General features: G+C 35.6%; 1 protein-coding gene across 1 annotated transcript; it reads right to left on the bottom strand.

Annotated features, from left to right (window-relative positions):
* Positions 1-5,288: 5,288 nt before the first annotated feature.
* LOC132741650 (A disintegrin and metalloproteinase with thrombospondin motifs 6-like) lies at positions 5,289-25,646 on the bottom strand (the record flags this gene model as incomplete). The annotated part of the gene is made up of 16 exons (XM_060729869.1): positions 5,289-5,574; positions 5,793-5,922; positions 9,216-9,296; positions 11,570-11,675; positions 11,962-12,025; positions 13,018-13,163; positions 13,505-13,615; positions 13,925-14,069; positions 15,894-16,040; positions 17,004-17,109; positions 17,383-17,426; positions 17,949-18,064; positions 18,590-18,673; positions 19,377-19,789; positions 24,634-24,784; positions 25,482-25,646. Coding segments are annotated over 16 exons (2,259 nt in total), but the record flags the coding sequence as incomplete, so codon positions are not given.
* Positions 25,647-25,650: the final 4 nt, after the last annotated feature.

Below are 25,650 nucleotides of genomic sequence, written 5' to 3'. Positions count from 1 at the left end.
CATACAATCATGGTAGCCTTAAATTGCCGTCACACAATCATGGGAGCCTTATTGCCGTCACACAATCATGGAAGCCTATTTGTTCGTCATACAATCATGGCAGCCTTATTGTCGTCACACACTTATAATGGATAGCCTTATTGCCGTCACACAATCACGGGAACCTTTATTGTCGTCACAACAATCATGGGAGCCTTATTGTCGTCATTGGAGCACAAATCATGGGAGCCTTATTGTCGTCACACAATCATGGGAGCATTATTGTCGTCACACAATCATGGGAGCCTTATTGCCGTCACACAATCATGGCAGCCTTATTGTCGTCACACAATCATGGCAGCCTTATTGTCGTCACACAATCATGGCAGCCTTATTGTCGCACACAATCATGGGAGTCTTATTGTCGTCATACAATCATGGAAGCCTTATTGACGTCATACAATAATGGGAGCCTTATTGCCTTCACACAATCATGGCAGCCCTTAATTGTCGCACACAATCATGGGAGCCTTATTGTCGTCATACAATCATGGGAGCCTTATTGTCGTCAACTACAATAATGGGAGCCTTATTGCCGTCACACAATCATGGGAGCCTTATTGCTCATCATACAATCATGGGAGCCTTATTATCGTCATAAGCAATAATGGGAGCCTTATTGCCGTCACACAATCATGGGAGCCTTATTGTCGTCTAACAATCATGGGAGCCTTATTGTCGTCACACAATCATGAAGTGCCTTATTGTCGTCACACACAATCATAGGGAGCCTTATTATCGTCACACAATCATTTGAAGCCGTATTGTCGTCACACAATCATGGGGAGCCTTATTGTATCGCACACAATCATGGGAGCCTTATTGTCGTCATACAATCATGGGAGCCTTATTGCCGTCACACAATCATGGGAGCCTTATTGTCGTCATACAATCATGGGAGCCTTATTGCCGTCATACAATCATGGGAGTCTTATTGTCGTCACACAATCATTGGAGACTTATTGCCGTCACACAATCATTGGAGCCTTATTGTCGTCACACAATCAAGGAGCCTTATTGTCGTCACAACAAATCATGGGCAGCCTTATTGTCGTCACACAATCATGGGAGGCCTTATTGTCGTCATACAATCATGGGAAGCCTTATTGTCGTTATACAATCATGGAAGCCTTATTGTTCGTCATACACAATCATCCGTCCGAGCCTTATTGTCGTCACACAATCATGGCCGTAGCCTTATTGTATCGTAAATACAATCGTCAATCATGGAGCCTTATTGTCGGTCACACAATCATGGGAGCCCCCTTATTGTCCGTCACACAATTAATGGGAGCCTTATTGTTCGTCACACAATCATTGGAGCCTTATTATCGTCATACAATCATGGGAGCTTACCTGTCGTCACACAAATCATGGGAGCCTTATTGTCGCACACAATCATGGAGCGAAATTATTGTCGACACACAATCATGAGTGAGCCTTATTGTCGTGCACACAATAATGGAAGCTTATTATCGTCATACAATCATGGAATCCTTATTGTCGTCACACAATCATGGGAGCCTTATTGTCGTCACACAATCATGGAGCCTTATTTGTCATACAATCATTGGAGCCTTATTGTCGTCACATACAATCATGGGAGCCTTATTGTCGTCACACAATCATGGGAGCCTTATTGTCGCCACACAATCATGGGCAGCCTTATTTTCGTCACACAATCATGGGAGCCTTATTATCGTCATACAATCATGGAAGCCTTATTGTCGTCATACAATAATGGGAGCCTTATTGCCGTCACACAATCATGGGAGCCTTATTGCTATCATACAATCATTGGAGCCTTATTATCGTCATACAATAATGGGAGCCTTATTGCCGTCACAGAATCATGGGAGCCTTATTGTCGTCTAACTATCATGGGAGCCTTATTATCGTCATACAATCATTAGAGCCGTATTGTCGTCACACAATCATGGCAGCCTTATTGTCGCACACAATCATGGGAGCCTTATTGTCGTCATACAATCATGGAAGCCTTATTGTCGTCATACAATCATGAGTCCCTTATTGTCGTCACACAATCATGGGAGCCTTATTGTCGTCATACAATCATGGGAGCCTTATTGTCGTCACACAATCGATTGGAGCCTTATTATCGTCAAACAATCATTGGAGCCTTATTGCGTCATACAATCATAGGAGCCTTATTGTCGTCACACAATCATGGAGCATTATTGTCGATCACACAATCATGAGTGCCTTATTGCCTTCACACAATAATGGAAGCCTTATTATCGTCATACAATCATGGAGCCTTATTGTCGTCACACAATCATGGGAGCCTTATTGCTCGTCACACAATCATTGGAGGTCTATTGTCGTGTTCACACAATCATGGAGCCTTATTTATCCATCATACAATCATGGGAGCCTTATTGTCGTCACACAATCATGGGAAGCCTTATGCCTATCATACAATCATGGGATCCTTATTATCGTTCATACAATCATGGAGCCTTATTGCGTCACACAATCATGGAGTCTTATTGTCGTCACACAATCATGGAGCGCTTATATCGTGCATACAATTCATGGGAGCCTTATATGTCGTCTAACAATCATGGGAGCCTTATTGCCGTCACACAATCATAAGTGCCTTATTGTCGTCACACAATCATTGCGAGCCTTATATTCGCCATTACAATCATTGGAGCCTTATTGTCGTCACACAATCATGGGAGCCTTATTGTCGCACACAATCATGGGAGCATTATTGTCGTCACACAATCATGAGTGCCTTATTGTCGTCACATAATCATGGGAGCCTTATTATCGTCATACAATCATGGGAGCCTTATTGTCGTCACACAATCATGGGAGCCTTATTGCCGTCACACAATCATGGGAGCCTTATTGTCGTCATACAATCATGGGAGCCTTATTGTCGTCACACAATCATGGGAGCCTTATTGTCGTCACACAATCATTGGAGCCTTATTATCGTCATACAATCATAGGAGCCTTATTGTCGTCACACAATCATGGGAGCCTTATTGCTATCATACAATCAAGGGAACCTTATTGCCTTAACACAATGCTGGGAGCTTTATTGCCATCATACAATCATAGGAGCCTAATTGCCGTCACACAGTCATGGGAGCCTTAATGCTATCATACAATCAAGGGAACCTTATTGCCTTCACACAATGCTGGGAGCCTTATTGCCATCATACAATCATGAGTGCCTTATTGTCGTCACACAATCATGGGAGCCTTATTGTCGTCATACAATCATGGGAGCCTTATTGTCGTCACACAATCATGAGAGCCTTATTGTCGTCACACAATCATGGGAGCCTTATTGTCGTCACACAATCATTGGAGCCTTATTATCGTCATACAATCATTGGAGCCTTATTGCGTCACACAATCATGGGAGCCTTATTGTCGCACACAATCATGGGAGCATTATTGTCGACACACAATCATGAGTGCCTTATTGCCGTCACACAATAATGGAAGCCTTATTATCGTCAAACAAGCATGGGAGCCTAATTGTCGTCACACAATCATGGGAGCCTTATTGTCGTCATACAATCATGGGAACCTTATTATCCTCATACAATCATGGAAGTCTTATTGCCGTCATACAATCATTGGAGACTTATTGCCGTCACACAATCATTGGAGCCTTATTGTCGTCACACAATCATGGAAGCCTTATTGCCGTCACACAATCATGGGAGCCTTATTGTCGTCACACAATCACGGAGCCGTATTGTGCCGACAACATATCATGGGAGCCATTATTGTCGTCATTACAATCATATGGAAGCCTTATTGTCGTCACACAATAATGGAACCTTATTGTCGTCACACAATCATGGGAGCACTTATTGTCGTCACACAATCATGCGAAGGCCTTATTGCCGTCATTCAATCATGGGAGTCTAATTGTCGTCACACAATCATGGAGCCTTATTATGTCGTCACACTATCATGGGAGCCTTATTGTCGTCACACAATCATGGGAACCTTTTATTGCTGATCATAGCAATCATGGGAGCCTTATTATCCGTCATACAATCATGGGAGCCTTATTGGAACGTCACACAATCATGGGAGCCTTATTTTCGTCAACACAATCATGAGTGCCTTATTATCGTCATACAACAATTGGACCCTTATTGTCGTCACACAATCATGGGAGCCTTTATTGTCGTCACACAATCACACAATCATGGGAGCCTAATTGCCATCATACAATCCTGGAAACCTTATTGCCGTCACACAATCATGGGAGCCTTATTGCCATCATACAATCACGGGAGCCTTTTTGTCGTCATACAATCATGGGAGACTTATTGCCGTCATACAATGATGAATGCCTTATTGCCTTCACACAATGCTGGAAGTCTTATTGCCTTCACACAATCCTGGAAGCCATATTGTCGTCACACAATCATGGGAGATTTATTGCCGTCACATAATCATGGGAGCCTTATTGCCTTTACACAATCATGGAAATCTTATTGCCTTCATACAATCATGGGAGCCTTATTGCCATCATACAATCCTGGAAACCTTATCGCCATCATACAATCATGGTAGCCTTATTGACTTCACACAATCACGGGAGCCTTATTGCCTTCACACAATCATGGGAGCCTTAATGACTTCACACAATCATGGGAGCCTTATTGCCGTCACACAATCATGGAGAATTATTGCCTTCACACAATCAAGGGAGCCTTATTGCCGTCATACAATCACGGGAGCCTTATTGGCCGTCACACAATCACGGGAGCCTTATTGCCGTCATACAATCATGGGAGACTTATTGTCGTCACACAATCATGGAAGCCTTATTGACTTCACATAATCATTGGAGCCTTATTGCTTCGGCGACGGTGTTGATATTTCTATGAAAGAGTGGAAAAAACATGTCGAGAAAAGCAAGATATCGTTTTTGCGGTATCATAACTCACAAATAATCGCCAAAATACGGCATGTTTTTCTATCATGTTTTAAAACTTGATCTGATATCTATTAAAGGGACGTAAATGTGAACGTGATGGCAAATATAGCAATATAGCCGTTGTTACGTCTCTAACAACGTAGCAAATGGGGAATAAAAGCCACCCAAAAACAATACAGAACACTATTCATTTTGGGTATTCAAGGTCTCTGTAAAGGTGCGACGGTTTTTAAAGTTTTATATATAGGGAAAAACATGTGCTCGTGTTGTTTACAAACCTCATGACAAACTTGTACATTATTATGGTCGCAATTAGATTGCTGATTATTTTTTGGAGGCCTTTCTAGATAGAATTCCCTCGACATATTGAATAAACAGGTTGTTTTACCTCAGTCCAATTTTCGGCTACCCACATTGACGGACAATTACTCCGCTTACATAACTTTTCTGAGACTGGTCTCTCTCCCGGACATTCTTTCTCATCCAATGTAACCACTTCTTCTTGTGTGATCCGTTGCTTGCAGACCACGGTTCGGGTTTTTCTCCCGCCACCACAGGTATGACTACAGCGGCTCCAATTGCCTATTTCCCAACTAAAATGAAAATTGACAAAAGTAGCAAAAATCAACATAACTATCTGTCGCACAGAAGCTTTTTAATAGCAGTTATTTATATCTGACCACTGACAATGAAACAATTAAACCCACACTATTTTATATAATAAATAAGAACCCATTACAAATATATATATATATCTAAACAACTGACAGCTTATGCCGAATTCTTCCGAATAAATGTCTTATTTACTTACTCTGAAGGGCATGGTTCCTGGTTACAGTGTTTGTAGTGATGACTAGGTTTAGGTTGCGGGACACAGTAGCTGTCGTTGACTATCGTCTGTCGATATTTGTGAACACACACTGCTTCAGATGTGCTAATACCTGCAGTTATAAAAGTTTTTAGACTTATATTTTAGTGGTGGTGGTAGTTTTCACTGTAAGCCACATTCAATTGCCCAGTTCAGCCACCGCATCGTCCCTGGGCATGGCATCAAACAGTTTACCAGTACCGGTTGCCTCCACTTTCGCAAGGAAATGATAACTTCTGTACATACCAGAACAGAGGAACATTAAATGACCGTTGGAAGAATTTCATGATGAATCACAACGAAAGTGACCTGCATCGTCTTGGAATCAAACCTGGGTCGCCCGATCGACAGTCCAACGCTCTGAGCTAACCCTATGGCCATCCTGATATTTTTACAACGTTTTGTCAACATGTAATGATCTTATAAAGAATTTGATATTATGATTGTCTTGCTCCTGACATTTTACGTGATATCATATCTTTGCTTTATGTTTTTAAATATTTAATTCATAACGATCTAGGAATAATTTTTCGAAGGATACTGGTTTTGTTAGTGACATTTTTAATGTGGATATGTTCAATTTCAGAGTAAAAATGAACGTTTTTTTCCCTTTTCCCGCTTTGGTAGGAAAAATTGCCCCCAGGCAAATTTAAACCCAGTGAAAGGTGACATTCGGGCTTTTTGATGTTCATTGAAAGGAACGTTGTTCGAAATTGTCTCCTTGATTGTTTTTGTTTAAATAAAAAATTTTAAAAAAAATTCCTATTTTCAATGACTTTTCCAAAGGTAATTTTTTGTGAAACATGTTGAAAATAAAATAAAGGAATATTTTTTAAAAAAGGGAAAATTGCTTTTCGGCACTTTTTTTAAAAGGGCAAAAAACTTAAATTTAAAAAGTGAAAATGGCAAAACTTTTTAAAAGTAAAAATTGGTAAAAAGCTAAAAAAAAAAGCAACCAAAATCAAAAACCAACTTGCTATGAAAGGATAAAACTGTGTTGAAATTTTTTTCTTTTTAAATGAGGTAGGAATAAAAAAAAAGGGGCCAAGGGGCCCCCCTCGCTCCCTGACCCACCTTACCCGGCCCCAATGTCTTGCAAGCGCCCGGTTTGTTTGACAATTGAGAAAAAAGGGAGACAAAAGAGTTTTTAAAAATGGTTTACGTGTATTTATTTTTGGGGCCCAGTGTACATTTTTTTTTGACCAAGGTGACCCTATTCAAATTTCACCTAAAAATCTAAAAACCCTTTGTGACCGTTTCCCAAGGGGTTTGGATAAAAACTTTGGGCCGCCAAAGTAGTTCACAAAAAATTTTCCCTTTTTCTATTTTCATTTTGACCAAAGTTTTACATCGGGCGAAAACCCATTTTTCGAACTCCCCCAAGCAATTAACTAGTTAACCATCCTGACCAATTTTTAAATGAAAATTAAATAAAAATTTTTTACCATTGAATTTAATAAAAAGGGGTTTTTCCTATTTAAAAATTTGTGACTGTTTTTGCCCCGCGGGTGCCCCATTTTTAAATTGATAAAAATTTTTCAAAAAAAATTTTTCCCGACAATTTCCAATTTTTGGATAAAAACATTTTGGCCCTAGTGTTTTAAAAAGATTTTTTTTTTTTTTTGGGTTTCCGGGCCCTGTTTTTGCCGGGAAAAATGACACTTATTGAATTTTCCCTGAAATATCAAAAATTGCTAAAAATGTAAAGGATATTTGGATAAAAATGCCACCCTATATTGTTTTAAAACAAGTTTTTCTCTTTTTAGCTCCCTTTAAACCTAGTTTTTGACAAAAAAGGGAAATTTTCAAACTTGCCCTAAAAATCATAAAAAAAATTTCCCCTTGCCCAAATTTTCCAGTTTTTTTTGGATAAAAACTGACCACTAGGTGTTAACTTTCTATTTCTATTATTCCCCGTGCCTTGTCTTTGCCCGAGAAAACCCTATTCAAACTTGGCCTGAATTCATTGAGACAAACATTCTGACAAAGTTTGATTATGATCCAATCAAAACTGCTAGAGTGTTAACAACCCAATTGTTGACGACGCACGACGCACAACGCACACCGGACATAGCCCTTATTACTATACCTCACCTTGACTACAACGTGGTCAGGTGAGCTAAAAAGTCGATTTTCAATTGAATTCTGAGTATATTTCTTTATTATCCTTTCCAGTTGTTTTCAGTTTTCAAGTGATTCACTCGGTTTAAGTAATAATTCCAAATTTTGTGATTTTAGGCCTTTTTACTTCAGTGGATCTCCTTTAAACAATATACTTAACAACATGTACTTTTTGCAATCATTTATCATAAAAAACACTGAAAAAGAAAAGGTATGCACTTGCTTTCTATATAAATAAGATTATCATCATGGAAGGATCAAAATCGAGAATAGTTACCATAACAACGAGATTTTCACTTGTTGGCCCAACCGCTCGCATGATTTCTGGGGATCATTCTGTTTCGTAGTGAAAAACGTCCCCGTCTGTGAATTCGGGGGAGTCTATATCCCAAACCCTTTATATAAAAGGGCCCTTTTCACTTTTTTAAACTTCAACGATAAAAAAGGTAAATTAAACCCTGATGTGTAGAATATATTACATGTTTTTTTTCATTTGAAAATTGCGTTTTTTTCCACTTAAAAAAATAGGTTTTAAAGGTACAAAATTAAAGTCTTATAATTTTTAAAAAACACGTTTATCTAAAATTTTTTTCGGTTCTTTTGTTTAAAAGTCGGGAATGTTTATAAAAAAATGTGTTTCAATATTGAACCTCAACATTGATGTTGTGTGCTCCCTTTGGTGGTCAATAGACCTTAAAAAATTTTTTCTTTTTTTAAATAACGGGTAATTAAAAAATTTTAAAATGTTTTGCGTTACGAAAAAAAATTTAAAAATGAATTTAAATAAATTTGGTAGGGACAAAAGACCCAAAATTTCACCCAAAACCCCAGTGTAAAAATTGATGTTTTCCCCTATTGATTCTGGGGATGGATTTTTGTTTTTATAAATTTTGACAATTTTTTGTTTTTTTTGTTTGTTTTTTTTTTCATTTGACCCCTTTTCCCCAAACGTTTTCATTTCATTTTAGGGGGGCAGTTTCCAAACCCATCTTTCCCTTGGAGGAAAAACCCCAGAAAAAGGATACCTTCCCCCCGTGCAAAATCCGCATCCCCCGGGGTGGGAACCCCACGCCAGGGGGTTTAACGGGAATTAAAAGTAAATCGACTCCCCCCCTCGAACGGGGGCCCGGTTAAATTATTGACAAAAGTGGCAAAACACTTTGCTTTGTTTAATATAGGAAACATGCATAAACTAGAAAATAGTTGCGTTTTGTCTAAATTTAGCTACACGACCGATTTACTTACCTAGATAATTATGCGATTCATACGCCTCCTGTATTTGTATATGCATAGCTCCAGTTGGTATTATTAAAATTTCCTGATAAGCTAAAAATTTAAGACAAAAAAAACTGTTATCTTCCTGTCATGTCATAAATTATTATGACATAAATAATGCCAATTTCAATACGTAAAAGCTTTTATCAACAATGCAAAATATATTTACTTGTGTGTAAGTCCTCACCTTTCACATTAACAAATTTTGCCGAGACGCTGTGCACAAAGCTAAAATGTTTACTTTACAAAGTGATGATAAAATTATATTTATATGAGTATTACTTTTTTCATTATTTTTTGCACAATAACTGGATCAAACTTAAAAAAAATTAAATAATTGACAAGTAACTAACACCATTGAAAGAAGAAGGTCAATTATGCAAACGGGTGCATTTTAGGATGTTCTTTTCCCGGAAATTTTTTAAATTTAAAAGAACTCTAAAGCGAAAACTTCAAAAACAAAAACAAAAAAAAGGAAAACAATTTAAAAACTTACCCCCCCTTGGGGTAGACTTTTATTCACGGTCCCAAAAGGGTTTGCGGCCCAGTTTCCGTCCCTGCAACACCCCGGATTGCCCCCTGGGTTCCCAAATTTCCGTCCCCCAAAAATGCTGTTAAAATAATGACAAAATTCCCAAAAAGTTTTTAAAAAACAAATGTTCTTTTATTGCCCTTGTGTATTTTTTTTTGTTATTTTGTTTGCGAAATTTCCCACAAAAAATTTGTTTCTGTGAAAAAAAAAAAGCTGGTTTGGGCTAAAAATATTTTTCCCACCGTTTTTCCCCTGGTTTATTTTGTTTATTTTTTTCCAAACTTGTTTAAAAGGCCCTTTCCACTGCAAAGGAATGTACGTTTAAATTTGACATTGTCTTCCTATTATTTCATTCTTTCAATTAGGTGTCTCCAAGTTTCATAGTAACAGAACTAATCCCTATTCGAATTCGCATTGATTACATAAATTTGTTCCTTCTATATTTATATAAGTGTCATAATATAATATTCACAATACCGTTTAACGGTCCCTAAACAAAGTATAGTGAAATATTACTTGTCTGGCCGCTTAAAATTAGCGGTGTTTAACCGCGAGGAATAATTTTCCAGAGCAAACAATAAATTTTGGAGTTTTACTTACATGATTTCCTTGTTCGCTGAACTTTTACAATTACGTTCCAGTATTTAAAACGCGTTTTAATATTAGAAATATCACACAATACTTCGGACCTGATATAATTGTATTGGCCCTCAAGTTAGTCCGAAACAGAGAACAGACGTCATCTTTCGGCTTTTGTTTGTTTAATGTTTAATCACTGACTGATCAGTCGCTTTTAAAAGTTCTATCAAGTCCTCAGTACTGCGTAATATATCTAAAATGAGACAGCTTAATAATGCTGATATGATCAACAGCGGCAATCACGATTATTTTGATGGTAAGTTGTATTATTTCAATCAAGTTATTGTGTTATGTTCTGTCAACAAGTATTAGTAGTTAGTCAAAATGACCAATCATTCTCACCCTGGGCATTCTCCATGAAAACACATTCCATTTTTTGTCCGGATAACCCTTGGGGTTCCATTTTAAAACCCCCTTTTGGCACGCTCTGTGTTTGAAAATTTTAAAAAACCCCCAGCCATACAGTTCAATTTCACAACCCTTATTTTTGGGCTGTAAAGGGGGCATTTAAAAATTTTTCTTAACAGGGAAAAATTTTTATTTCCCTTATAAAAAAGGGAAAGGTTTTTACGAAAAATGTCAGTAATGCTGTTTTATTATATTGGGTTGGGTTTTTAAAAACATTACCCAAAAAATCTTTTTTAAAAAAATCCTGGGAAAATCATGTTTTTTTTGTTTTTAAACATAAATATGATACTGAAATGTAGATTTATCAATATTGTAAGTTCCATAGATCCAAAGATAGATATTACCGAATTTACATTTCATTTAGATAAAGGGAGGTAGTTAGATAATTATTTATTTTCGATAAAGTCTTAGCCAATTATTAAATGCATACATTTTAAAGATTACTTATAATGCGTATAAACATTTGCGGTACATATTAAAAATATTCTTGATGTTTGGAAATTGTTCAAAAAGAATAATTATTTACAGATATAAACTTTTACTTAAGTATTGTTACATCTTTATATTAATTACAACATACAGGATCTTTTAACGTTATTTGTCATCAAATATTATATTGAACATTTTGAGACTTTATAGATATACTTTCAACCAGAGTCTTTCAATTCTATCTGAATTTCCCTATATCTTTCTATATTGAAAATGGTCAAAACTCAAAATTGCAAAACACAAGACGGCTTCTTACTTCCGGTGAATGGTACCCAATTAAATTTGCGTCCGCGGAAAGGAATGGTGTTGTATTCGGAACATTGGATCTTTCGGAAATCATCGGCTCCGTCCGGACACTCACGCTAGAGGATAAAAACATAACAGTTTATGCAAGATTGTTGCAATTTATTTAGAAATGCGATTCGACATTTGATTAAAGATCACAACCTACACACATCTCATCATGCCATTTGTGTCAGTGCCTTTCAAGAGATGAAAAAATGTCTTGGATTCCTTAAAAAAGAACTAAAAGAATACTATATACTTGCATTGTTGACAATTTTCTATGAACAATAAAGTTAACGTGAACATGTTGGTGTGCTTTTGGCATTACATTATTCAATATGATTAAATAACTCTATTTCTTACGTCCTTTTTACAAGATATATACTGAAGTCGGTCCCCAACACAATACTGTCCTCCATGAGCTGGTCTGTAACAAGAATAATGCCGCCATTATAAACACCCATGCATATCAAAACAAAAAAAAACTTTTTCTCGTGGACGCGTTCTGCTTAGCAGAAGTACTGAAAATCCATAATTATGCTGTAATAAGTGTACGCAATGAAATAGTCTGACCACTAAATGAAAAAGCCTAACCACAAAATAGTCTGACCACTAAATGAAAAAGCCTTACCACATAATGTACAAGCCTGACCATTAAATGAAAAAGTCTGTAGTGACCATTAAATAAACTAGCCTGGCCACTGAATGAAAAAGCCTAACCACTAAATGTACTAGCCTGACCATTGAATAAAATAGCCTGACCGATTAAATGGAATAGCCTTACCACTTAAATGAAATAGCCTGATCACGACATAATTAAGATGTGCAGCAAGGCTATTTACCTCATGTATATATCTTCATTTATTTATAAGTAAAGTCACATACATCAGCCGTTTTTACTAGCATTTCTTTGCTCTATAAATCACAGGCACTCGGTTCCACAACCTTCTATGATATTCAATTTCTTAAAAATATTTTTTATAGTTTGTATATAAAATACTACAAGGTTTCGCAGCCGCCATGTTTTAACGCAACGGAAGTGCATTGACTGGTTTACAATTTCCAATTAAAAACATTAGTTCCCGATTCGATTAATAGAGACAATTGGCTAATACGCGAACCATACTTATTGACTATTTGGTTGTGGTACCCGCATCGACAATATTCTTTAAAGAGTGACTCGGGAGCCAGTATTTTTAAAAAGAATTGTAAACCAGTCAATGCACTTCCGTTGCGTTAATACATGGCGGCTGCGAAACCTTGTAGTATTTTATATATACCAAAACAATAATTTTTTTTATTCACGGATTTTAAATAAAAATGTGAGCGTTGAATCCTACTAGTGCCTATGCTATAAATGGGGAACATGTATATTAAACGATTTTAATTTGAAAACCACAAAAGGGAGATACATCTTACGTCGGATTGTCGCACAATCTCTCCTTGTAACTAACTCCGCGACCACATGTCCTCGAACACTCTGTGAAGCTGCTCCATGACCCCCATGACCCATCAACTGCTTCCGGTTTGTATGACAGAGGCATACACTGTCGACGATAGCAGGTCTGTAAACATGAAATAGATATATACAAATTTGCTCGTTTCCATGAGTCTATAACTTTTGTTATATGGTGTCTTTCAATTTTGTTTAGGATGTTTTTTGTTCTCAGCAAGTTATATATTATCATTTCTCAAGCCCGTCATACAAATTGCATTACAACAAAAATACCTTATAACCCAAAGCATCCCAAGCTTTATTGACAATCCCGCTTTTTATTTATATCTACATGTATTTCAGTATTGGGAGGAGGGGGGTCCAGAAAATATAATTTTATAGCTAAGTTCAGTACCTAATGGTTCGCATATTAAAGATAACAGGTAGGTCAATGTTAAATGTAAAGCTTACCCCATTAAATGATAGTGACTCGTTCCAACAGGGTGTGCCGTCAGCAGCAGGTATACTGTTTGTGATGCAATTGCCATCTTTATCCAGGCAAGACAACTCTTGACACATTGTCTAATGGAATAAAGTTCGTCAAAATATTCATGAAATGTAATCAAATAGCTATACCAAGTTTCTCGGCATGAAAATGTACGATTAAAATTACCAAAAATTCTGAATACATTGTTATAGAAAAGAAAAATAGAGCACATATTTCTGTAAATTGTAAAGAAGAGTGCGTATGCTAGCAAATCCGGATTTCTTTACTTTTTATCTATGAATTGTATTTTGTGTTATACATTTTTCTTTTGTTTGTGAATCACATCATCTAAGCACGTTTTTATTGTTTTCAATATAAGCTGGAAAATAAAATTAGTAACTTACAGAATGCTTGCAAGCGAGTGACCTTTCATGAAATTGCAGACGACATTGTTTGTCCGCGTTCTGGTCCATTTTGAATTGACTGACTGGAACGTCTGCTTGATGCTGATCAGTGGACATGGCTTCCAGGCAACTCCCGCGTCCGGACCTTATACGTAGAACGTAATATATGACTTAAATATCAATTTTTGTATCATAAGGAATAACAAGAGGGCCATGATGGCCCTGAGTCGCTCACAAGATGATCATCCATCAATTAGTTCTGTAGTAGAAGATGTTTAAAGGTTTTCCTATTTTTAGCTTAAACGGCCTAAACAAGGGGCTAATCAAATTAATATGGGCAAACTTGATAAAAGACTACCAAAGAATGCTACAGACAATGTTTGGTGATCATCCATCCATTAGTTCTGTAGAAATAGACATTTAAAGGTATTTCTATTTTTAGCTTAAGCGGCCAATAAAAGGGGCCAATCAAATGCATATGAGCAAACTTCTAAAGACTACCCAAGAATGCTACAGACTAAGTTTGGTGATCATCCATCAATTAGTTCTCTAGAACATTGTAGAAATAAACATTTAACGGAATTTCTATTTTTAGCTTTAGTGGCCCCTAAAAGGGGCTAATCAAATTAATATGAGCAAATTTGATAAAACACTACCCGAGAATGCTACCGACTAAGTTTGGTGATCATCCATCGATTAGTTTTGTAGGAGAAGATGTTTAAAGGTTTTACTATTTTTAGCCCTAGAGACCCCTAAAAGGGGCCAATCAAAATAATATGAGCAAACTTGATAAAAGACTACCCAAGAATGCTACAGACAAAATTTGGTGATCATCCATGAATAAGTTCTCTAGAAATAGACATTTAACGGTATTTCTATTGTTAGCTTTTGCGGCCCCTAAAAGGGGCCAATTACATTAATATGAGCAAATTTGATAAAACACTACCCGAGAATGCTACAGACAAGGTTTGGTGATCATCCATCAATTAGTTCTGTAGGAGAATATGTTTAAAGGTTTTACTATTTTTAGCCCTAGAGACCCCTAAAAGGGGCCAATTATAATAATATTAGCAAACTTAATAAAAGACTACCCAAGAATGCTACAGACAAAATTTGATGATCATCCATGAATAAGTTCTCTAGAAATAGACATTTAACGGTATTTCTATTGTTAGCTTTTGCGGCCCCTAAAAGGGCCAAGCAAATTTGATAAAACACTAAAAATGCTACAGACAAAGTTTGGTGATCATCTATCAATTAGTTCTGTAGAAATAGACATTTAAAGGTTTTTTCTTTTTTTAGCTTTAGCGGCCCCTAAAAGAAGCCAATCAAATTCATATGAGCAAACTTGATAAAAGACTACCTAAGAATGCTACAGACAAAGTTTGATGATCATCCATCCATTAGTTCTGTAGAAGAAGATGTTTAAAGGTTTTTCTATTTTTAGCGCTAGAGACCCTCTAAAAGGGGCCAATCAAATTAATATGAGCAAACTTGATAAAAGACTACCTAAGAATGCTACAGACAAAGTTTGGTGATCATCCATCGATTAGTTCTGTAGAAGAAGTTGTTTAAAGGTTTTTCTATTTTTAGCTCTGCTGACCCCTAAAAGGGGCCAATTGAAATGACATGAGCAAATTCAAGTGTGACTGTCACAAGGATGCTACAGACCAAATTTGAAGTAAATCTGCTTAGTAGTTTCAGAGAAGAAGACGATTGTTGACGCATGACGACGGACGACGGACGCCGGAGCATCCCCCTTTGATACTAATAGCTCACCCTGAGCCTTCGGCTCTGGTGAGCTAAAAACGTCCGGTTTGAAGTTTTTGTTGCATGTCTTACATGGGTATTTACAATGAAAAGCTATATTTCTCACAAAAATAAATTAGACAGGTATTGTGATTTTAAACGTATTTCAGCAAAAAATATAGAACATTTAAGATACTAATAAACATGAAACACATCTTACTCAAGAAAGTCGGTAATATATTGTTTGCTGCAACTTGACCACAGAAACGGATTTATATCTCCAGTCAATCTGGCCGCCATTATTCTGGCTGGTTCCTCTCCAGGTGTACCACACATGTTCCCGGCTCCATCATGCTGCATACCAAAACTGAAAATGAAACAGATCATGCATGCAATCATCTTTGTGTTCATCATTGCATGGCAATATTATGGAAAAAACATTTAGACAGTTTTCGATTTTTACAATATTTAACTCCCTTGCCAAATTTTGAAAAGTGGCAGCCATTTTTACAATATTTAACTCCCTTGCCAAATTTTGAAAAGTGGCAGCCATTTTTACGGTCGATATTTTATATAATATAATTGAAAAAAAAAACACATAAAAAATCAATATAAACAGCTGATTTAGGCGAATTGTCCAATTTTTTTTACACATATGAAAGAATATGTTACTTTAGCACCAATATGTCAAAGATTTTTTATCATTTTTCATGAAGATGATATTATAAAGAGATATTTTTATTTTATCTTAAGCATATTTTTTTATACACTGGAAATGGCCCTCAAAATGGCGACTTGAGGAGGTAATAATTTCTTTGTGAAAAGCATCTTTTAACTTGAATATATATCACACTGTTTCTGTTACATCATAAGTTTGAAAAATACAGAAAGACAAAATTTGTCAAGAAGAGAAAAAAAATATATAAATAAAATAAAATACCGCCAATGATATAAGCAATCAATGAAAAGATATTTGTGTAAATGTAATCTATAAATTAACTTTGAACTAAGTCTATATTTTTTGTAAAGGTCAAGTCATAAACCTGATAATTCAGTTATTTTCATATCAAAATAAACAATATTGAAAGAAAAAAGGAAAACGTTTAGTAAAGATAGGTGCCAAAATAAATATTAGATACTGTATGAAATGAAAAAAATTTCAGAATCGAAAAGAGACAAGCATTTGAATTAAAAACAATCACTTTAGCACAATTAGTGGTAATCAGTGAGTGTATTCACATATCTAGCTAGCAAAAGTTAATAATTTAATAATTTATAAACATTCATTAATCGTATACAATAAGTAATTGTAATAATTTTGTGTTCTCACTTATGACCCATTTCGTGCGCAATTGTAAACGCCGAAGCCAGCCCAATATCTTCATTAATACTGCATGACCTTTCGCCCTCACACATGCCAGCAACTGGTGCCAAACCTGAAAAGCAAAGTTGCTTTTATTATCTTATACAACGTAAGGAGTTACATAATGGCTGTATATAAAACTTTAAACTAATTAGGTCTTAAAACGACATATTTTTGTTCGTCTTTGAAGTCATGCAATGATAAAGCATCTGATTGTCTACTGCCTTAAAGTATATAATGTATATATAATATACAGAGGGATCAAACCGGGACACTGTTTATACTTTTAATAGCTACATCACACCGATTGTTCGGCAAGCTTTTCGAGCTGGTTATTTAGAGATACCTAAAGTCCCACAAGGCTTGTTCTTGTATGTGCAGATGTCATATCTAAAACAGAAAATACACCACGGTTATAAAGAATAATTACAATACAAATCATCACTGATCATTAATGACCATACAATACACCATTCACTTCATACACAGTGATTATTACATTTAAATTAATTAGTTAGAGTTATAAAACAATATCCGCGAAATAACGTCGTTATTGATGCGTCACAGGCATTTGTTGTTAACATCATTATTGAAAGTCCTAAGAAAAATTGTTTGCAGAAAACAAAGAAAATGAACTATGTTAAACCTCAGCTGGTCGCTGCTCATATTATTATACACTGTGTATTTCTATTACCATGTTGTTGTTTTTCATGAATTCACTCAAAGTTTTACGATGTCTATCGAAATATTCTGCAAGGAAAAGCATGTGTTTTAATGATATTTAACCAGATTTTATATTCAGTTCCAGCCATTGCTCACATGAATGTCAATATGACTACCATTAATTGTCTTTACGTTTTCTAACTGTTCAAAATGTATAATAACGTTTTTCTCTATGCCCCACAAACATACCTTGTCATTAGAACAGCATTGTCATGTGTTTGGACGCTTGTTTTGTTAAGTTGGTGCTGCCATTTACAGAAACTATCCAAAGACTTGTCAGCGTGATGGCTTATGGACAAATTTGTCTGTAATATTTACAGTCTTGTAAAAATATGATGTTAAGAGACATGGATACGATGTGAAAATTTTTGTGCACAAAATATTCTAAACTCTTTACACTTTAAGTTAGTAAAATGCATTGTCCAGATCACATAATTCAATTTGATAAAAGTTGGATGTTTAAATATTATTAATAAAGTAATCTTCATCTTACATTGAGCCGTCCGATTAGCTCAATAAGTAGAGCGTTTGAATGTGAATCGGTCGACCCGGGTTCGATTCCCGAACGGCGCATATCACTGTCATTGTGATTGATCATGAAATCCTTTCTACGGTCATTCGCATTGTACCTGTGCTCTTGCTTGTACAGAAGTAATTAGTTCCTTGCGAAAGTGAAGGCAGCCAGTACTGGTACATTGTTTGACAGCCTGCCAAGGAACGATGTGATGGCTGAACTGTGCTCGAGTAAATTCAGTCTAGCTTACTGCCGTGCTCCGGAATACCAAGTTCATCTTAGAGAAAGATAACAGGTAAGTAAAAGTAAACATTACCTTGTCTTCTGTTAGTATGACAAGCTTTGATACAACAATGTTAATGTTGTTTCCAATGGTCGGATCTCGATATAGCTTTGCAACCTGAATTGAAAAGATGCGAACGACAAGAACAGCTTATTGATATGTGATCGTTTCTATTTGCTGTCCTGTAGGGAAGCTTTGTGATATTCTAACGATTTTTTTTTGCTGTCCCCCCGCCCCCTTTTGTGAAAACTTGTGCATTTTCTGGATCTCGTTAATTGACGGTTTGTTCAAGTTAACAAACTTTTACCGTTAAATATAGTTTCCCGATTCACTACTGTGTATATTAGATCATTGTTGCGCTTATATATTATTATTGTTAATAAATGTTTTACTGGGAAAGTCAATATGCTTAATTCCGAAAGAAGTCCCTTGTGGAAGTATTAGGATGAAAAAAAAAACAATAACTAAAGATGGTAAAGAACAATATAGATCCTGCACAGTCTGCAAGGGCTTTTCGGTCTCAGATATTTTAATTAGATCAATTTTGTTAAATGAAAATGATTACTTTATTTATAACCTAACATTTGATGTCATATTGGCATCCTTCGTTTTGAACCATTTATGATATACTGTTATGAAATCTCTATTGGGATTCAAAAATGAATAAATGAAAAATAATAATAATAAACCAACATTAAGTTACAGGACGTATATACGTCTTTTTTGTATCTTTGATTTCATGAAATATTCATGAAAGATATAGTTTAATCAGGTTTATTTTTATATTAACTCAAATTGCTAGAGTTTAAAGCTATCTTACTATATTCATGATTGTCAGAACGTAAGGTTCGATGACGTTTTCTGTCCTGTGAAATTCGTACATCATCTTGTCAACCACAATCATCGTTTCCACAGTGCGTTCTTGCATTTGCATAATGACGTCACGCTTTTGTCGTCTGCTTTTGTCAGTTTTGAATGTCGTAAACTTTTCGGTCTTTTCCGCTGACTTTTCAAACGTTTCTTTACCGTTAATTGCATTGTGTGTTGCTGCCTCCTTGTGCCCTTTCTTTGGAATGTCATAAACCATTCGTGGTTTCATGTTGAACATTAACGAATTTTGAGGATTTCGGATATCCTCGGTGTCGTCTGGAAACGTTTTCTGTTGCCATGATGACTGAAATAGCTGCCGATGAAGTTGTAACCAGTGATTTTCTAATTTATTTCCGGATTTATCTGTAATGATAAACTTATGATAACATCTACAAGAAAGGATCAGAGTGAAAAAAAATAAGAAAATTGTTGATTAAATATTGCCGATTGATAATTATTTCATTTTTTTTTAATTTGGACTTTATCACACTGTAGAGTATAAATTATGTGCACTGCATAGACATGTGCACAACACATGCTCTTCAATAAGGAGTAAAACAAACCACCTTGTATTTAATCAATCAATTTGGTACGGAATGCCGTTAGGGCCATCGCCTATGAATGTGTTGATCTAAAACGCGATTGTCGATAGTACGATGGTGAAAACGCGAAATCAAGAAACTACGATGGTGAAAACGCGAAAGCACGATGATGAAAACGCGATAGTACGATGATGAAAACGCGACAGTACGATACTACGATGATGAAAACGCGATAAACTATCGTGTTTTCACCATCGTACTGTCGCGTTTTCACCATCGTAGTTTCGTGATTTCGCGTTTTCACCATCGTACTATCGACTATCGCGTTTCAGATCAAAACCATTCATACGCGATGGCCCAAACGGCATTCCGGAATGCCGTTAGGGCCATTGCCTATGAATGTGTTTATCTGAAACGCGATAGTCGATAGTACGATGGTGAAAACACGAAATAAGGAAACTACGATGGTGAAACGCGATAGTACGATGATGAAAATGCGATAGTACGATGATGAAAACACGACAGTACGATGGTGAAAACGCGATAGTACGATGATGAAAGTACGATGATGAAAGCGCGATAGTACGATGGTGAAAACGCGATAGTACGATGATGAAAACACGACAGTACGATGATGAAAACACGAAATCACGAAACTACGATGGTTAAAACGCGACAGTACGATGGTGAAAACACGATAGTTTATCGCGTTTATATCATCGTAGTATCGTACTGTCGCGTTTTCATCATCGTACTTTCGCGTTTTCATCATCGTGCTTTCGCGTTTTCACCATCGTAGTTTCGTGATTTCGCGTTTTCACCATCGTACTATCGACTATCGCATTTCAGATCAACACATTCATAGGCAATGGCCCTAACGGCATTCCGTAATTTGGTGACACAGATGTATGTATTAAAATATATATGAGCCGTGTCACGACAAAACCAACACAATGGGTTTGCGACCATCATGGATCCAGACCAGCCTGCGCATCCGCGCAGTCTGATCAGGATCCATGCTGTTCGCTATCAGTTTCTCTACTTGTTATAGGGTTTGTAAGCGAACAGCATGGATCCTGATCAGACTGCGCGGATGCGCAGGCTGGTCTGGATCCATGCTGGTCGCAAACCCATTATGTTGGTTTTGTCGTGACACGGCTCATAAATCGGTCTTTCTATTTTGCTTTTTGCACTTCCATAGGACACGACTATTGGTTATCTAAACACGTATTTACAATAAATTAGCGATGCTGATTTATGCAAAACTTAAAACCGACTTTAATGAAAGGTTACTAAAGTATTGTGCCCTAGTTCGGAAATGACTTGTTAGGGGATGTTAAAAAATCTACCAGTTAATACTTAGTATATAAAACAATGTTTGATTGGTCCTGGATTCTGTTCTAGTTAAGCTTTAGTGTGTTAAACCTAATTAATCAATTTGATAAACGATTTCAATATATAGTGAATAGTTGTTCGGTAGGTAAGTACTCGCCATAGGTTTTACAGTATCTTGTTAATTGTGTCAGTCTATCAATGAATCTACTATTCTCATTTTTTTGGCCTTTTTAGATAACACTTCCAAAGGTATTTTCACTCATTAATTTAAGATATATAAAAGGCGGTGCTATACCCTTCACCTTCCGAATTAATTATACGGGACACTTGCTTCGACTGCTGTGTCCTTAAATAGGCGCAATCCTACACCCCGAACGCTGGATAGTTACGAAACGTGGTTTGCCGCTTGACCCGGGTAAAACTTTAATCCACGTGGGAAATGGACCACTTAAATATCAGTCAATCAGTACATGAAGATATCGAAGAACGGTTAAACATTAAAAATTTTAGATGTTAAAGTGACATAATTGCTTGTCTTTTTCGCTGTCATGTTGATCAGAATAAACTATATAATTATTATATATTGATACAATAATTTATAGCGAGCTCGGTAAGCAGGACAAATTACGGTAACGCGGTTATCTTCAAAAGTGATGATTTTGAAATATTTTGACGGATGTACATCAAAATTATGGTTAATGAATTTGTCTGCTCTTTATTGGAGGTTATTTTGGTTCCCTGCCCTATTTTTGCAGCATGCCAGGAGTTAGTACCAGCAGGTTATCTGCTCTAGTTTTTATGGAAGCAAGCCGGTGATCAGTTCTTTCTGGTTTCCTGTCTCTTTATGGTTCACATTCAAATTGACATTCGGAACATCTTGCCATTTTCCATCAATCCAAATACGAAATTTCGCGAAAGTAATTTTTCCCGAAATAGTACTCCTAGCGCGTTCACGATCGTTTGATCAATTAAATATAAACTACATAAATGTTTGACTGATTCAAGTATACTGTACAAATTTAAATAAAAATAAAGTCAAAATAACTAACTTCATACGCAAATTTTTCATAGAATATTAGAGTAAAAGTCAATATCAACTTCCGGTGGGTTCCCGTTTCACGATATCCTATTCCCGAAATTGATCCCGGAATTTGATTGTAAATGAATTTTTGTCCTCCGATGGGTGAGTGCATATCCTATAAAACATGAAACACCCCTATTTTGAAAGTAAAAAAATATACGTGAAGTGGTGTTGAATAAACTGTGCAGCCATTCCCTGAAACTAATCCGTTATTTTTAAATAATAGCCGAGGTGTTCCGATTGGGGACGTTTGATTATTAAAATAAAGTTGGTTAGAACACGTTAAAATGTGCCATTAGATGGTTAAATAATTCTAACATTGGAATATATTGTTTCTAAACATCATTGAACAACTAGCTAGCGTCAATTGTACAACGACACGTCTGGCAGTCGTAAACACACGTCAACAAAAGCCATTAATTGTACAGTAATTGACATTACGCCAGAGAAGGGATCGCTCCGCCCACTGATTCACGTGACCTGGTCAGTAAGAACCTTAGACAAAATACGGTACCGATGTATTTGCAAAACGGTTATGCCACTAATGTTACCAATGAATTTACCTTATATAATTTTTGTTTATATAAACTTTTGATGTTTTTATCGTTTTATTGAATAGTAGATATATTATTCAATGTAGTATGGTATTTTAAAAAAGTAAAAAAAATAATATTATCTGCATTAGTTTAAACATATTCATTTCAATGTTTGCGTATATTACATTTTACATGTATATGTATATAATTGTTACATGAAATTGAAAGGGAGTAGAATGAAAGAAAACTTATAAAGTTCCTCTCCCTTGATAACAAATGATATTTACAAAAACATATATGACAGGATAGATTATTGCAAGATTTTGTTTAAACATAAACAATGATAGAAAAAAAAATATCCGCACTCAGGTATTAAACGCAATGATCGGGTTATTTCTTGTTGACTTCAATGAAAATTTAAAACTGACAAAATATCATTATATCTTACAAATTCAAAGAGTTCAAATATGTAGAAAAGTATATGATTATGTTATGATCGTTTTATTTTGAAATTGAAGTAGCGAAACATAAACAGTAAAGTTTATTTGGCGACAAAAATAATTTTAAAATGATTTTCGGGTTTTATGTGTGAAATTTAGTTTAGATTATACATAAATTTCTTTAAAATTGATTCAGAAAATTGCATGCTCTTGCTTACTTTTTATGTCAGATATGTGATTATGTATTGTTAACATATATTTGATATATTTCACGACAAAACACAACGTTATTCTCTTTAAAGTAAGTTTCACATACTTGTTATCTGATCAGACATGATTTATTGGTATTAGTTTCGTATTATACAGATCTGTTTGAATATTTAATGTTAATTTATTGAACTTTAATAGAAATTTTCAGGTTAGAAAATTTCACCCAATTTTTTATTGTATTTACTCATTATAATTTGGATTTTTTATGTCTTCAATGCGTTTTTATTGACGCTATACGTTGTAAACGAAATTCTTCTGGATATTTTTTGACCTTATAATACGTAATGTGATTATGAATTATTATTAGAATGGAAATAAAAGGGTTTGTTTAAACATTTTCATTTTTCAATGCATTGTGTTATAGCCAGGATAAATATTTCGTACTTATTATTTCCATATGTATGAAATTATTGACATTTTGTATAATAAACTAACTTTTGTGATCTGTCAATTATGTCAGTATATTTGGTAACATAATATTAATGAATATATTGATAAAAAAGCTTTAAATTGACAAAAGATTAAAATAATTTCAATCTAAATTACTTCTGCACCATTGTCCTAGACAAGTAGCTTGTCTAAGGAAAATGGCGGACTTCGCAGGTATCTTAGCGTGGAACTGATAACGATCGCTGATTGGCTTATCTCTGTGATCCCTGCCCGTCTGATTGACAGGCGGCGTAATGTCAATTAAAACAATTCTCCTTACTTAACCAAAATAATATGAGTTTACAGTGAAATAACAATATTACACCGTTATTAACCATGATTAAAATGATTCCGAGAATGACAAATAATGAGAAGAAATTAAATCGGACTTCATTTTAAGTTCATTTTCCAAGATATTAACCAACCTGTACTACTGGTATATCCTGTAATGTACCAGAGAGTTCCGATGGTGGCTTTGAGTTATTTTAAGACAACAGTTTAACAGTTTAGCAGCATATATCATATAGTCCTATAGCAATATAAACACCTAGAATGGACACAACATTGAGCTTACCTTTTACACCACAATGTGTGTTGGAGTTGGGAAGTTTTAGTGACGAACGTTTGTAGACAACGTGGGGATGACCTTCTTGTTCAATTCTGTTAGTATGGTTCCATAATGGTTCCACAAAGTAATCTTCCTCCGCCGTAGAAAATACTCCGTGCTGAAATTTCATGAATAAGAGGCAACGATATATTAGCAGCGTGCCTCCAAATTCATGCTTATTTTCATGGAAATTTTATAACTGTATTGAAAAGTGAAAAATTGTTAAGTGAACAAGGAAATAATTGACATATTATAAAACAGCACTTGCAGTCTATGTATATTAACAAAAAAGAGGTCAAAATAAGCAAACATAGCTGTTACTGCGTTAGTAAAGCAGTAAAAATATGGGGATAAACACTGCAAAATTAGTCCTTAATCGTACTAAACATATAAATTATTACATGGATCTTAAAACATTTGACTTTTCTAAGAATCTTAGTACATTTTTCTCAAGTTTTATTTTCTTGAAATATTTGGTTCATCTAGAGGCATGCATCTTTAAAATACCGAAATTTTTCGTCACAAGTCGGGATGTAATACTTGTTTATAATGTATAACTGTCAAATTCGCTAAAAAAATACAGCAAATATTCTTAGTTCGATTTTATCACAATTAATACGGTATTTAAACAACAAATTTATTCAGTTATTGGAGAACGCGCCGAAGCGCGATGCCCTTTATGGAATGAAAAAGGGCAATTGCAACTTCTCGGGCCTTTTCGTCGGTCATAAAAGCCGATCATTCCGATTGTACTTTAAACTGTATTTAGATTTTTTTTTATTACATTTATTACATTATGAAATAATCTCCCTTACCAGACCATTACAGTTGCTGATAGCTGCTGTAGAGATGAATGGTTCCCGGCTTTGACCTGTGTAGTAGCAATTTGAAATACTGTCAGATGTTGCTAGAACACCTTCGCGGTCCTGGTATTCCACGTAGAAGCCGGGAGAAAGTAATTCTGTGTTTAAAGTGAGATCAAAA

This window comes from Ruditapes philippinarum, unplaced genomic scaffold, assembly GCF_026571515.1.
Source record: "Ruditapes philippinarum isolate M1 unplaced genomic scaffold, ASM2657151v2 ctg3339_1_1_1_1, whole genome shotgun sequence".
NCBI lineage: Eukaryota > Metazoa > Mollusca > Bivalvia > Venerida > Veneridae > Ruditapes > Ruditapes philippinarum.
The sequence above is the reverse complement of the archived record's forward strand: the minus strand, read 5'-3'. Positions and strand labels throughout refer to the sequence as shown.